Source organism: Excalfactoria chinensis, chromosome Z (genome assembly GCF_039878825.1).
Source record: "Excalfactoria chinensis isolate bCotChi1 chromosome Z, bCotChi1.hap2, whole genome shotgun sequence".
Lineage (NCBI taxonomy): Eukaryota > Metazoa > Chordata > Aves > Galliformes > Phasianidae > Excalfactoria > Excalfactoria chinensis.
In genome coordinates, this window is record NC_092857.1 from 7240511 (window position 1) to 7255589 (window position 15079).

The 15079-nt window shown below is 56.9% G+C and overlaps 5 protein-coding genes across 12 annotated transcripts in view; 4 read left to right on the forward strand and 1 right to left on the reverse strand.

Moving 5' to 3' along the window:
• Positions 1 to 15079, reverse strand: part of UBAP2 (ubiquitin associated protein 2) — a 160851-nt gene that overhangs the window by 54389 nt on the left and 91383 nt on the right. The window lies entirely within an intron of this gene.
• On the forward strand, positions 296 to 1048 carry LOC140264254 (interferon type A1/A2-like). Its single transcript, XM_072359882.1, has one exon. It carries the CDS (start codon positions 464 to 466, stop codon positions 1046 to 1048), a length of 585 nt encoding a protein of 194 aa, XP_072215983.1. The 5' UTR covers positions 296 to 463.
• On the forward strand, positions 4704 to 5456 carry LOC140264255 (interferon type A1/A2-like). The gene has a single exon (XM_072359883.1). It carries the CDS (start codon positions 4872 to 4874, stop codon positions 5454 to 5456), a length of 585 nt encoding a protein of 194 aa, XP_072215984.1. The 5' UTR covers positions 4704 to 4871.
• LOC140264262 (interferon type A1/A2-like) lies at positions 9267 to 9851 on the forward strand. Its single transcript, XM_072359898.1, has one exon. The coding sequence runs from the start codon at positions 9267 to 9269 to the stop codon at positions 9849 to 9851; it is 585 nt and encodes a 194-aa protein (XP_072215999.1).
• Positions 13513 to 14265, forward strand: LOC140264250 (interferon type A1/A2-like). The gene has a single exon (XM_072359874.1). The coding sequence runs from the start codon at positions 13681 to 13683 to the stop codon at positions 14263 to 14265; it is 585 nt and encodes a 194-aa protein (XP_072215975.1). The 5' UTR covers positions 13513 to 13680.

Sequence of the window (15079 nt, forward strand, 5' to 3'; positions counted from 1 at the left end):
CGAAAGACCAAGGCCCATTACGGCATTACGTAAGAAAAGTAGAGTTGAACAGGAAGAGGGATTTCACTGAAGGATACACCACAGCTCTCGCTGCGCGCCTAAGGGAAAGGATGAAAAAAAAAAAAAAAAAGGTATCTGCACAACAGCTGGCCCAGGACATTCCGCCCCCATCACTTTCACATCCCCCTTCCAACCCTTGCTGCCAGCCACCCCACAACACACCGCCGGACAAGCATCTCCACCAACTGCCCCACATGCAGCCAAGCCACTTGCTCGCAGACCACAAAAACCAATAGCCAAAAGTGAAAGCCACGGGCAAAACCTCTCGGCAACAGGAAAGCGAGGAAAGGAAAGATGCCATGCCACATAAAGCCGGCACCACAGCAGCACACAGACCGCTGCCACCACCCGCACCACCACCGAGCCCCACCAGCCTCCTGCACAGCACAACGCCAGTCCCACCATGGCTGTGCCTGCAAGCTCACAGCACCCACGAGGGTACGGCATCCTGCTCCTCACGCTCCTTCTGAAAGCTCTCGCCACCACCGCCTCTGCCTGCAGCCACCTTCGCCCCCAGGACGCCACCTTCTCTCTCGACAGCCTCCAGCTCCTCCGGGACATGAATCCCAGCCCACCCCAGCTGTGCCCACAGCACAGTGCACCGCCTTGCTCCTTCAACGACACCATCCCGGACACCAGCAACACCCGGCAAGCCGACAAAACCACCCACGACATCCTCCTGCACCTCTTCAAAATCCTCAGCGGCCCCAGCACTCCAGCCCACTGGATCGACAGCCAACGCCAAAGCCTCCTCAGCCAGATCCTGCGCTACACCCAGCGCCTCCAGCAGTGCCTGGCCATCAGCAACACGCGCTCCCGGACACGATGGCCTCGCAACCTTCACCTCACCATCGACAAACACTTCAGCTGCCTCCAAAACTTCCTCAGTGACAACGACTACAGCGCCTGCGCCTGGGACCTCGTCCTCCTGCAAGCTCGTAACTGGTTCCAGCACATCCACAACCTCACAGGCAACACGCGCACTTAGCCCCAAACGCACCTCCAACCCTCTTCCTATTTATCTATTTATTCAACTATTTATACAAAACGCTATTTATTCACCTATTTATTCTTTTTATTTATTCCAACAAAATAAAGTTCTCCTTTGCAAAACTGCCTGCAACTGCCTCCTTTCGCTCAATCTCACAAGCCCCTTTCGGGGGCAACCCGCCCCACCATTCTCACACGCACCTTTGAAAACTCGCGTACCCGCTTACGTCCCGCGTCAACCCTGACGGTGGGCAGACATCCACCAGTTCAGCACAAAAAGCTGCCAAAGGAGGGACACCCGCGGCAACACGACCGTCCGGTTATGGCTAACAAGCTTGAAGGAATAAGCTGATCACCCCTTTCAGCACAGAAGCTCGACGGTCACTGCGGTACCGCGGTGACGGCTTGTCCCTCAGTCGTGTGAAATCAGCCCCACACTTGACTCGAGTCTTGAGAACCACGATGGAGAACACAAAGGCGGCGTATGACCGCAGGAGTCGACTCTCCACGCAAATCCTGTCACACGTCACCCCGCAGAGAGAAACCCACAAGCTTCAGCTTCTAAGGGGAGGCAGAGCTACCTTGGGGAAGCAGAGAAGAGAAAGGCAGAGACAAGGAAGGAGACAAGAGAGCTAAGAGACGGGAAGCTACAGTCATCTTACTCCACCAAGACGTGGGCGGAGAGGGAGGGGATGCACCTTATTGGCAACCACTCTGCCTCACCTCTGGGTAGACAACCCTGGGACAGCATGCATTTGGATAGCGCTACGTCTTAGTTTCAGCTGGGACAAAATCCTTCCTTCAGAGCGCCTGCCACGATGCGCTGCTTTGGTTCTAGGAGAAAAACAGTGCTGGTAACACACCGACGCTTACTTGTGCTGCCAAGCGGTGCTACACAGGGCCGAGGCCATTGCCAGCAAAAGGCCCGAGGAGCTGGGAGGGAGCAGAACTAGGACAGCTGACTCAAACTGGCCCAAAGGGATATACACCCCCCTACCACACGACATCAACGGAAGCAGTCTTGGGGAGGGTGGGAGTTCAACTCGCGCGCTCTTCCGCTCCTCGCGTGGCTGCAAAACCGCTCTGCGCCCTGTCAGAAAAGTCACAGCTGTCAGGCAAAGTCCCCGGTGACTGCAAAGAAGGAAACATCCCTCCCTGTTTTAAGAAACGGAGGAAGAAACACATCAGGAACCACAGGCCAGTGAGCCTCACCTCTGCGCCTAGGAAGATCACAGAGCAGATCTGCCAGGAACAGAGGGACGAGCAGGAGACCCCAGACAGCCCGCACGGCTACACCAAGGGCACATCGTGCCTGACTAACCGGGTGGCCTCCTACGATGGAATGACCGCATCGCTGCACAAGGGGAAGGCAACCCATGTCGTCTATTATGCCAACTTCTGCAAGGCTTGCCCCGCACCCGTATCACTAAACTGGACAGACGTGGGCTCAAAGGGTGAGCTATTTGCTGGATGAGGAATGGGCTCCATGGTCGCGGCCTGGGGGCTGCTGTCAATGGCTCTACGCCCAGGCGGAGGCCGGACACGAGCGGCGTCCCGCAGGGTCCGTCCCGGGGCCACTGCTCTTCAACATCTTCATCGGCAACACAGGTGACGGAATCCACTGCACCCTCAGCAAGTTTGCAGACTTCACGCCCCAAGCTGAGCCATGCAGCTGATACGGCAGAAGGAACAGAGCCCATCCAAACGGACCTCGGCAAATGCAAACCCACCTGGGCCCATGAATACCCAATGAGGTTCAACAAAGTCAAGTGCAAGGTGTCGCGCTTGGGCGGGGACAACGCCAGATCCCTACACAGCATGACAGATCAACACCTTGAGGGCAGCCCTGCCCAGAAGGTCTTACGGGCTCTGGTAGATGAAAAACTTTACACGGGCTAGCAGCGAGCACCTGCGGCCCGCAAGGCCAACCGCATACTGGCCTGCATCGACAGGAGCGGCCAGCAGGGTGACGGAGGTGACTGTCCCCCACCACCACCACTCTCCTCTGCCCTCGCAACACCCCGTCTGGAGTAATGCGTCCAGGTCCAGGGCCCCCAGCCCAGGAAAGACGGGCAGACTTTGCTGAGAGGGCAACAAGAGCAGGGCCACAAGGACGACCAGAGGGCTCGAGCACTTCTCCTACAAAGACAAGCTGAGGGAGCTCTGCCTCTTCCGTCTGGACAAGACCAAGCACCAGGGAGACCACGTAGCAGCCTGCCAGCACTTAAAGGGATGTCTGTCATACACAGGAGGGAAATCAACTTCGCACACGGGTAGATAGTGATAGAACACGGCTTCAAATGAAAGAGATCATGGTCAGACGCCACGGGGAGACGGACGGAGGTCAGGCACCACCACGCCATGCCCAGGGAAGATTCTGGATCCCCCATTCCCGGAGGGGTTTGAGGCCAGGCTGGATGCAGCACTGGGAAGCCTGCTCTACAGCTTGAGTTCTGCGGTCGGCAACCGCACCCGCAGCAGTGAGTGGCAACGAGGTGACCTCTGAGGCCCCTTCCAAAGCAAGCCATTCTTTGATTCAAAGGGGGCCTACGGGACACCCGGAGTGGGAAAAGTAAACACGGACTGCCATGGCAGGACAAGGGCCAATACCTTTCAACTAAAAGGCGGGAGGCTCGCATTAGATGTTAGCAAGAGACTTTGTCCTCCAAGGGGCGCAGGAGCGCAGGATAAGGTCACCCAGAGAAACCGAGAACGCCCCGACACTGGAAGCCTCTCACAGCATGCCGGATGGGGCTCTGGGCAACCCGCTCTAGTGGAAGGCAGCCCGGCCCACGGAAAGTGGGCGTTGGAAGTGCACGGTAGTTGAGGGACCCCCAACCCAAACCACCCTCTCATTCTGCCATCTCCTCGAGTCTCCTCATCCTCAAAAGGTGCTTAATAGCTACAGCGCAGGGCTCAGCTCCATCACGTTTGCGCACTCCTCCTGGACAGCGACAAGCCTTCGGCCTTTGCAATGCAAGATCCATGGTTTACAACTACCCTCCTGCTGCTGCGTTTCCTCCTTCTCACCAGACGCCACGGGAAGAAAGGAAAAGACCGTGGAAAAAGGCGACGCAATGCCTGACGAGCACCACAGCCACAGGCTCTGCTCGGGAGGATACTTTCCCTTTCTCTTTCTTCCTCAACCACAAGCCTTTCCTACATATTCTCAACTGCTTCCGACACGGGCGGCGCTGCCTCCACCAACTGCAACAGCAGCCAGCCCAAAGTTCCTCACGCTGCCGGAAACTACCCAAGGTTCTTCCATCGCGCACCGCTTGTCAGTGCTTTGTGAAAAACAAACAGAAACGATGCACGGAAAGCAAACCACGGGCAACACACTTCTCATTCAAGTCGAAAGACCAAGGCCCATTACGGCATTACGGCATTACGTAAGAAAAGTAGAGTTGAACAGGAAGAGGGATTTCACTGAAGGATACACCACAGCTCTCGCTGCGCGCCTAAGGGAAAGGATGAAAAAAAAAAAAAGTATCTGCACAACAGCTGGCCCAGGACATTCCGCCCCCATCACTTTCACATCCCCCTTCCAACCCTTGCTGCCAGCCACCCCACAACACACCGCCGGACAAGCATCTCCACCAACTGCCCCACATGCAGCCAAGCCACTTGCTCGCAGACCACAAAAACCAATAGCCAAAAGTGAAAGCCACGGGCAAAACCTCTCGGCAACAGGAAAGCGAGGAAAGGAAAGATGCCATGCCACATAAAGCCGGCACCACAGCAGCACACAGACCGCTGCCACCACCCGCACCACCACCGAGCCCCACCAGCCTCCTGCACAGCACAACGCCAGTCCCACCATGGCTGTGCCTGCAAGCTCACAGCACCCACGAGGGTACGGCATCCTGCTCCTCACGCTCCTTCTGAAAGCTCTCGCCACCACCGCCTCTGCCTGCAGCCACCTTCGCCCCCAGGACGCCACCTTCTCTCTCGACAGCCTCCAGCTCCTCCGGGACATGAATCCCAGCCCACCCCAGCTGTGCCCACAGCACAGTGCACCGCCTTGCTCCTTCAACGACACCATCCCGGACACCAGCAACACCCGGCAAGCCGACAAAACCACCCACGACATCCTCCTGCACCTCTTCAAAATCCTCAGCGGCCCCAGCACTCCAGCCCACTGGATCGACAGCCAACGCCAAAGCCTCCTCAGCCAGATCCTGCGCTACACCCAGCGCCTCCAGCAGTGCCTGGCCATCAGCAACACGCGCTCCCGGACACGATGGCCTCGCAACCTTCACCTCACCATCGACAAACACTTCAGCTGCCTCCAAAACTTCCTCAGTGACAACGACTACAGCGCCTGCGCCTGGGACCTCGTCCTCCTGCAAGCTCGTAACTGGTTCCAGCACATCCACAACCTCACAGGCAACACGCGCACTTAGCCCCAAACGCACCTCCAACCCTCTTCCTATTTATCTATTTATTCAACTATTTATACAAAACGCTATTTATTCACCTATTTATTCTTTTTATTTATTCCAACAAAATAAAGTTCTCCTTTGCAAAACTGCCTGCAACTGCCTCCTTTCGCTCAATCTCACAAGCCCCTTTCGGGGGCAACCCGCCCCACCATTCTCACACGCACCTTTGAAAACTCGCGTACCCGCTTACGTCCCGCGTCAACCCTGACGGTGGGCAGACATCCACCAGTTCAGCACAAAAAGCTGCCAAAGGAGGGACACCCGCGGCAACACGACCGTCCGGTTATGGCTAACAAGCTTGAAGGAATAAGCTGATCACCCCTTTCAGCACAGAAGCTCGACGGTCACTGCGGTACCGCGGTGACGGCTTGTCCCTCAGTCGTGTGAAATCAGCCCCACACTTGACTCGAGTCTTGAGAACCACGATGGAGAACACAAAGGCGGCGTATGACCGCAGGAGTCGACTCTCCACGCAAATCCTGTCACACGTCACCCCGCAGAGAGAAACCCACAAGCTTCAGCTTCTAAGGGGAGGCAGAGCTACCTTGGGGAAGCAGAGAAGAGAAAGGCAGAGACAAGGAAGGAGACAAGAGAGCTAAGAGACGGGAAGCTACAGTCATCTTACTCCACCAAGACGTGGGCGGAGAGGGAGGGGATGCACCTTATTGGCAACCACTCTGCCTCACCTCTGGGTAGACAACCCTGGGACAGCATGCATTTGGATAGCGCTACGTCTTAGTTTCAGCTGGGACAAAATCCTTCCTTCAGAGCGCCTGCCACGATGCGCTGCTTTGGTTCTAGGAGAAAAACAGTGCTGGTAACACACCGACGCTTACTTGTGCTGCCAAGCGGTGCTACACAGGGCCGAGGCCATTGCCAGCAAAAGGCCCGAGGAGCTGGGAGGGAGCAGAACTAGGACAGCTGACTCAAACTGGCCCAAAGGGATATACACCCCCCTACCACACGACATCAACGGAAGCAGTCTTGGGGAGGGTGGGAGTTCAACTCGCGCGCTCTTCCGCTCCTCGCGTGGCTGCAAAGCCGCTCTGCGCCCTGTCAGAAAAGTCACAGCTGTCAGGCAAAGTCCCCGGTGACTGCAAAGAAGGAAACATCCCTCCCCGTTTTAAGAAACGGAGGAAGAAACACATCAGGAACCACAGGCCAGTGAGCCTCACCTCTGCGCCTAGGAAGATCACAGAGCAGATCTGCCAGGAACAGAGGGACGAGCAGGAGACCCCAGACAGCCCGCACGGCTACACCAAGGGCACATCGTGCCTGACTAACCGGGTGGCCTCCTACGATGGAATGACCGCATCGCTGCACAAGGGGAAGGCAACCCATGTCGTCTATTATGCCGACTTCTGCAAGGCTTGCCCCGCACCCGTATCACTAAACTGGACAGACGTGGGCTCAAAGGGTGAGCTATTTGCTGGATGAGGAATGGGCTCCATGGTCGCGGCCTGGGGGCTGCTGTCAATGGCTCTACGCCCAGGCGGAGGCCGGACACGAGCGGCGTCCCGCAGGGTCCGTCCCGGGGCCACTGCTCTTCAACATCTTCATCGGCAACACAGGTGACGGAATCCACTGCACCCTCAGCAAGTTTGCAGACTTCACGCCCCAAGCTGAGCCATGAAGCTGATACGGCAGAAGGAACAGAGCCAATCCAAACGGACCTCGGCAAATGCAAACCCACCTGGGCCCATGAATACCCAATGAGGTTCAACAAAGTCAAGTGCAAGGTGTCGCGCTTGGGCGGGGACAACGCCAGATCCCTACACAGCATGACAGATCAACACCTTGAGGGCAGCCCTGCCCAGAAGGTCTTACGGGCTCTGGTAGATGAAAAACTTTACACGGGCTAGCAGCGAGCACCTGCGGCCCGCAAGGCCAACCGCATACTGGCCTGCATCGACAGGAGCGGCCAGCAGGGTGACGGAGGTGACTGTCCCCCACCACCACCACTCTCCTCTGCCCTCGCAACACCCCGTCTGGAGTAATGCGTCCAGGTCCAGGGCCCCCAGCCCAGGAAAGACGGGCAGACTTTGCTGAGAGGGCAACAAGAGCAGGGCCACAAGGACGACCAGAGGGCTCGAGCACTTCTCCTACAAAGACAAGCTGAGGGAGCTCTGCCTCTTCCGTCTGGACAAGACCAAGCACCAGGGAGACCACGTAGCAGCCTGCCAGCACTTAAAGGGATGTCTGTCATACACAGGAGGGAAATCAACCTCGCACACGGGTAGATAGTGATAGAACACGGCTTCAGATGAAAGAGATCATGGTCAGACGCCACGGGGAGACGGACGGAGGTCAGGCACCACCACGCCATGCCCAGGGAAGATTCTGGATCCCCCATTCCCGGAGGGGTTTGAGGCCAGGCTGGATGCAGCACTGGGAAGCCTGCTCTACAGCTTGAGTTCTGCGGTCGGCAACCGCACCCGCAGCAGTGAGTGGCAACAAGGTGACCTCCGAGGCCCCTTCCAAAGCAAGCCATTCTTTGATTCAAAGGGGGCCTACGGGACACCCGGAGTGGGAAAAGTAAACACGGACTGCCATGGCAGGACAAGGGCCAATGCCTTTCAACTAAAAGGCGGGAGGCTCGCATTAGACGTCAGCAAGAGACTTTGTCCTCCAAGGGGCGCAGGAGCGCAGGATAAGGTCACCCAGAGAAACCGAGAACGCCCCGACACTGGAAGCCTCTCACAGCATGCCGGATGGGGCTCTGGGCAACCCGCTCTAGTGGAAGGCAGCCCGGCCCACGGAAAGTGGGCGTTGGAAGTGCACGGTAGTTGAGGGTCCCCCAACCCAAACCACCCTCTCATTCTGCCATCTCCTCGAGTCTCCTCATCCTCAAAAGGTGCTTAATAGCTACAGCGCAGGGCTCAGCTCCATCACGTTTGCGCACTCCTCCTGGACAGCGACAAACCTTCGGCCTTTGCAATGCAAGATCCATGGTTTACAACTACCCTCCTGCTGCTGCGTTTCCTTCTTCTCACCAGACACCACGGGAAGAAAGGAAAAGACCGTGGAGGAAGGCGACGCAATGCCTGACGAGCACCACAGCCACAGGCTCTGCTCGGGAGGATACTTTCCCTTTCTCTTTCTTCCTCAACCACAAGCCTTTCCTACATATTCTCAACTGCTTCCGACACGGGCGGCGCTGCCTCCACCGACTGCAACAGCAGCCAGCCCAAAGTTCCTCACGCTGCCGGAAACTACCCAAGGTTCTTCCATCGCGCACCGCTTGTCAGTGCTTTGTGAAAAACAAACAGAAACGATGCACGGAAAGCAAACCACGGGCAACACACTTCTCATTCAAGTCGAAAGACCAAGGCCCATTACGGCATTACGTAAGAAAAGTAGAGTTGAACAGGAAGAGGGATTTCACTGAAGGATACACCACAGCTCTCGCTGCGCGCCTAAGGGAAAGGATGAAAAAAAAAAAAAGTATCTGCACAACAGCTGGCCCAGGACATTCCGCCCCCATCACTTTCACATCCCCCTTCCAACCCTTGCTGCCAGCCACCCCACAACACACCGCCGGACAAGCATCTCCACCAACTGCCCCACATGCAGCCAAGCCACTTGCTCGCAGACCACAAAAACCAATAGCCAAAAGTGAAAGCCACGGGCAAAACCTCTCGGCAACAGGAAAGCGAGGAAAGATGCCATGCCACATAAAGCCGGCACCACAGCAGCACACAGACCGCTGCCACCACCCGCACCACCACCGAGCCCCACCAGCCTCCTGCACAGCACAACGCCAGTCCCACCATGGCTGTGCCTGCAAGCTCACAGCACCCACGAGGGTACGGCATCCTGCTCCTCACGCTCCTTCTGAAAGCTCTCGCCACCACCGCCTCTGCCTGCAGCCACCTTCGCCCCCAGGACGCCACCTTCTCTCTCGACAGCCTCCAGCTCCTCCGGGACATGAATCCCAGCCCACCCCAGCTGTGCCCACAGCACAGTGCACCGCCTTGCTCCTTCAACGACACCATCCCGGACACCAGCAACACCCGGCAAGCCGACAAAACCACCCACGACATCCTCCTGCACCTCTTCAAAATCCTCAGCGGCCCCAGCACTCCAGCCCACTGGATCGACAGCCAACGCCAAAGCCTCCTCAGCCAGATCCATCGCTACACCCAGCGCCTCCAGCAGTGCCTGGCCATCAGCAACACGCGCTCCCGGACACGATGGCCTCGCAACCTTCACCTCACCATCGACAAACACTTCAGCTGCCTCCAAAACTTCCTCAGTGACAACGACTACAGCGCCTGCGCCTGGGACCTCGTCCTCCTGCAAGCTCGTAACTGGTTCCAGCACATCCACAACCTCACAGGCAACACGCGCACTTAGCCCCAAACGCACCTCCAACCCTCTTCCTATTTATCTATTTATTCAACTATTTATACAAAACGCTATTTATTCACCTATTTATTCTTTTTATTTATTCCAACAAAATAAAGTTCTCCTTTGCAAAACTGCCTGCAACTGCCTCCTTTCGCTCAATCTCACAAGCCCCTTTCGGGGGCAACCCGCCCCACCATTCTCACACGCACCTTTGAAAACTCGCGTACCCGCTTACGTCCCGCGTCAACCCTGACGGTGGGCAGACATCCACCAGTTCAGCACAAAAAGCTGCCAAAGGAGGGACACCCGCGGCAACACGACCGTCCGGTTATGGCTAACAAGCTTGAAGGAATAAGCTGATCACCCCTTTCAGCACAGAAGCTCGACGGTCACTGCGGTACCGCGGTGACGGCTTGTCCCTCAGTCGTGTGAAATCAGCCCCACACTTGACTCGAGTCTTGAGAACCACGATGGAGAACACAAAGGCGGCGTATGACCGCAGGAGTCGACTCTCCACGCAAATCCTGTCACACGTCACCCCGCAGAGAGAAACCCACAAGCTTCAGCTTCTAAGGGGAGGCAGAGCTACCTTGGGGAAGCAGAGAAGAGAAAGGCAGAGACAAGGAAGGAGACAAGAGAGCTAAGAGACGGGAAGCTACAGTCATCTTACTCCACCAAGACGTGGGCGGAGAGGGAGGGGATGCACCTTATTGGCAACCACTCTGCCTCACCTCTGGGTAGACAACCCTGGGACAGCATGCATTTGGATAGCGCTACGTCTTAGTTTCAGCTGGGACAAAATCCTTCCTTCAGAGCGCCTGCCACGATGCGCTGCTTTGGTTCTAGGAGAAAAACAGTGCTGGTAACACACCGACGCTTACTTGTGCTGCCAAGCGGTGCTACACAGGGCCGAGGCCATTGCCAGCAAAAGGCCCGAGGAGCTGGGAGGGAGCAGAACTAGGACAGCTGACTCAAACTGGCCCAAAGGGATATACACCCCCCTACCACACGACATCAACGGAAGCAGTCTTGGGGAGGGTGGGAGTTCAACTCGCGCGCTCTTCCGCTCCTCGCGTGGCTGCAAAACCGCTCTGCGCCCTGTCAGAAAAGTCACAGCTGTCAGGCAAAGTCCCCGGTGACTGCAAAGAAGGAAACATCCCTCCCTGTTTTAAGAAACGGAGGAAGAAACACATCAGGAACCACAGGCCAGTGAGCCTCACCTCTGCGCCTAGGAAGATCACAGAGCAGATCTGCCAGGAACAGAGGGACGAGCAGGAGACCCCAGACAGCCCGCACGGCTACACCAAGGGCACATCGTGCCTGACTAACCGGGTGGCCTCCTACGATGGAATGACCGCATCGCTGCACAAGGGGAAGGCAACCCATGTCGTCTATTATGCCAACTTCTGCAAGGCTTGCCCCGCACCCGTATCACTAAACTGGACAGACGTGGGCTCAAAGGGTGAGCTATTTGCTGGATGAGGAATGGGCTCCATGGTCGCGGCCTGGGGGCTGCTGTCAATGGCTCTACGCCCAGGCGGAGGCCGGACACGAGCGGCGTCCCGCAGGGTCCGTCCCGGGGCCACTGCTCTTCAACATCTTCATCGGCAACACAGGTGACGGAATCCACTGCACCCTCAGCAAGTTTGCAGACTTCACGCCCCAAGCTGAGCCATGCAGCTGATACGGCAGAAGGAACGGAGCCCATCCAAACGGACCTCGGCAAATGCAAACCCACCTGGGCCCATGAATACCCAATGAGGTTCAACAAAGTCAAGTGCAAGGTGTCGCGCTTGGGCGGGGACAACGCCAGATCCCTACACAGCATGACAGATCAACACCTTGAGGGCAGCCCTGCCCAGAAGGTCTTACGGGCTCTGGTAGATGAAAAACTTTACACGGGCTAGCAGCGAGCACCTGCGGCCCGCAAGGCCAACCGCATACTGGCCTGCATCGACAGGAGCGGCCAGCAGGGTGACGGAGGTGACTGTCCCCCACCACCACCACTCTCCTCTGCCCTCGCAACACCCCGTCTGGAGTAATGCGTCCAGGTCCAGGGCCCCCAGCCCAGGAAAGACGGGCAGACTTTGCTGAGAGGGCAACAAGAGCAGGGCCACAAGGACGACCAGAGGGCTCGAGCACTTCTCCTACAAAGACAAGCTGAGGGAGCTCTGCCTCTTCCGTCTGGACAAGACCAAGCACCAGGGAGACCACGTAGCAGCCTGCCAGCACTTAAAGGGATGTCTGTCATACACAGGAGGGAAATCAACTTCGCACACGGGTAGATAGTGATAGAACACGGCTTCAAATGAAAGAGATCATGGTCAGACGCCACGGGGAGACGGACGGAGGTCAGGCACCACCACGCCATGCCCAGGGAAGATTCTGGATCCCCCATTCCCGGAGGGGTTTGAGGCCAGGCTGGATGCAGCACTGGGAAGCCTGCTCTACAGCTTGAGTTCTGCGGTCGGCAACCGCACCCGCAGCAGTGAGTGGCAACGAGGTGACCTCTGAGGCCCCTTCCAAAGCAAGCCATTCTTTGATTCAAAGGGGGCCTACGGGACACCCGGAGTGGGAAAAGTAAACACGGACTGCCATGGCAGGACAAGGGCCAATACCTTTCAACTAAAAGGCGGGAGGCTCGCATTAGATGTTAGCAAGAGACTTTGTCCTCCAAGGGGCGCAGGAGCGCAGGATAAGGTCACCCAGAGAAACCGAGAACGCCCCGACACTGGAAGCCTCTCACAGCATGCCGGATGGGGCTCTGGGCAACCCGCTCTAGTGGAAGGCAGCCCGGCCCACGGAAAGTGGGCGTTGGAAGTGCACGGTAGTTGAGGGACCCCCAACCCAAACCACCCTCTCATTCTGCCATCTCCTCGAGTCTCCTCATCCTCAAAAGGTGCTTAATAGCTACAGCGCAGGGCTCAGCTCCATCACGTTTGCGCACTCCTCCTGGACAGCGACAAGCCTTCGGCCTTTGCAATGCAAGATCCATGGTTTACAACTACCCTCCTGCTGCTGCGTTTCCTCCTTCTCACCAGACGCCACGGGAAGAAAGGAAAAGACCGTGGAAAAAGGCGACGCAATGCCTGACGAGCACCACAGCCACAGGCTCTGCTCGGGAGGATACTTTCCCTTTCTCTTTCTTCCTCAACCACAAGCCTTTCCTACATATTCTCAACTGCTTCCGACACGGGCGGCGCTGCCTCCACCAACTGCAACAGCAGCCAGCCCAAAGTTCCTCACGCTGCCGGAAACTACCCAAGGTTCTTCCATCGCGCACCGCTTGTCAGTGCTTTGTGAAAAACAAACAGAAACGATGCACGGAAAGCAAACCACGGGCAACACACTTCTCATTCAAGTCGAAAGACCAAGGCCCATTACGGCATTACGGCATTACGTAAGAAAAGTAGAGTTGAACAGGAAGAGGGATTTCACTGAAGGATACACCACAGCTCTCGCTGCGCGCCTAAGGGAAAGGATGAAAAAAAAAAAAAAAGAATGTATCTGCACAACAGCTGGCCCAGGACATTCCGCCCCCATCACTTTCACATCCCCCTTCCAACCCTTGCTGCCAGCCACCCCACAACACACCGCCGGACAAGCATCTCCACCAACTGCCCCACATGCAGCCAAGCCACTTGCTCGCAGACCACAAAAACCAATAGCCAAAAGTGAAAGCCACGGGCAAAACCTCTCGGCAACAGGAAAGCGAGGAAAGGAAAGATGCCATGCCACATAAAGCCGGCACCACAGCAGCACACAGACCGCTGCCACCACCCGCACCACCACCGAGCCCCACCAGCCTCCTGCACAGCACAACGCCAGTCCCACCATGGCTGTGCCTGCAAGCTCACAGCACCCACGAGGGTACGGCATCCTGCTCCTCACGCTCCTTCTGAAAGCTCTCGCCACCACCGCCTCTGCCTGCAGCCACCTTCGCCCCCAGGACGCCACCTTCTCTCTCGACAGCCTCCAGCTCCTCCGGGACATGAATCCCAGCCCACCCCAGCTGTGCCCACAGCACAGTGCACCGCCTTGCTCCTTCAACGACACCATCCCGGACACCAGCAACACCCGGCAAGCCGACAAAACCACCCACGACATCCTCCTGCACCTCTTCAAAATCCTCAGCGGCCCCAGCACTCCAGCCCACTGGATCGACAGCCAACGCCAAAGCCTCCTCAGCCAGATCCATCGCTACACCCAGCGCCTCCAGCAGTGCCTGGCCATCAGCAACACGCGCTCCCGGACACGATGGCCTCGCAACCTTCACCTCACCATCGACAAACACTTCAGCTGCCTCCAAAACTTCCTCAGTGACAACGACTACAGCGCCTGCGCCTGGGACCTCGTCCTCCTGCAAGCTCGTAACTGGTTCCAGCACATCCACAACCTCACAGGCAACACGCGCACTTAGCCCCAAACGCACCTCCAACCCTCTTCCTATTTATCTATTTATTCAACTATTTATACAAAACGCTATTTATTCACCTATTTATTCTTTTTATTTATTCCAACAAAATAAAGTTCTCCTTTGCAAAACTGCCTGCAACTGCCTCCTTTCGCTCAATCTCACAAGCCCCTTTCGGGGGCAACCCGCCCCACCATTCTCACACGCACCTTTGAAAACTCGCGTACCCGCTTACGTCCCGCGTCAACCCTGACGGTGGGCAGACATCCACCAGTTCAGCACAAAAAGCTGCCAAAGGAGGGACACCCGCGGCAACACGACCGTCCGGTTATGGCTAACAAGCTTGAAGGAATAAGCTGATCACCCCTTTCAGCACAGAAGCTCGACGGTCACTGCGGTACCGCGGTGACGGCTTGTGCCTCAGTCGTGTGAAATCAGCCCCACACTTGACTCGAGTCTTGAGAACCACGATGGAGAACACAAAGGCGGCGTATGACCGCAGGAGTCGACTCTCCACGCAAATCCTGTCACACGTCACCCCGCAGAGAGAAACCCACAAGCTTCAGCTTCTAAGGGGAGGCAGAGCTACCTTGGGAAAGCAGAGAAGAGAAAGGCAGAGACAAGGAAGGAGACAAGAGAGCTAAGAGACGGGAAGCTACAGTCATCTTACTCCACCAAGACGTGGGCGGAGAGGGAGGGGATGCACCTTATTGGCAACCACTCTGCCTCACCTCTGGGTAGACAACCCTGGGACAGCATGCATTTGGATAGCGCTACGTCTTAGTTTCAGCTGGGACAAAATCCTTCCTTCAGAGCGCCT

Coding starts and splice junctions, on each gene's coding strand:
- LOC140264250 (XM_072359874.1), top strand. CDS start 13,681: ATGGCTGTGCCTGCAAGCTCACAGCACCCACGAGGGTACGGCATCCTG.
- LOC140264262 (XM_072359898.1), top strand. CDS start 9,267: ATGGCTGTGCCTGCAAGCTCACAGCACCCACGAGGGTACGGCATCCTG.
- LOC140264254 (XM_072359882.1), top strand. CDS start 464: ATGGCTGTGCCTGCAAGCTCACAGCACCCACGAGGGTACGGCATCCTG.
- LOC140264255 (XM_072359883.1), top strand. CDS start 4,872: ATGGCTGTGCCTGCAAGCTCACAGCACCCACGAGGGTACGGCATCCTG.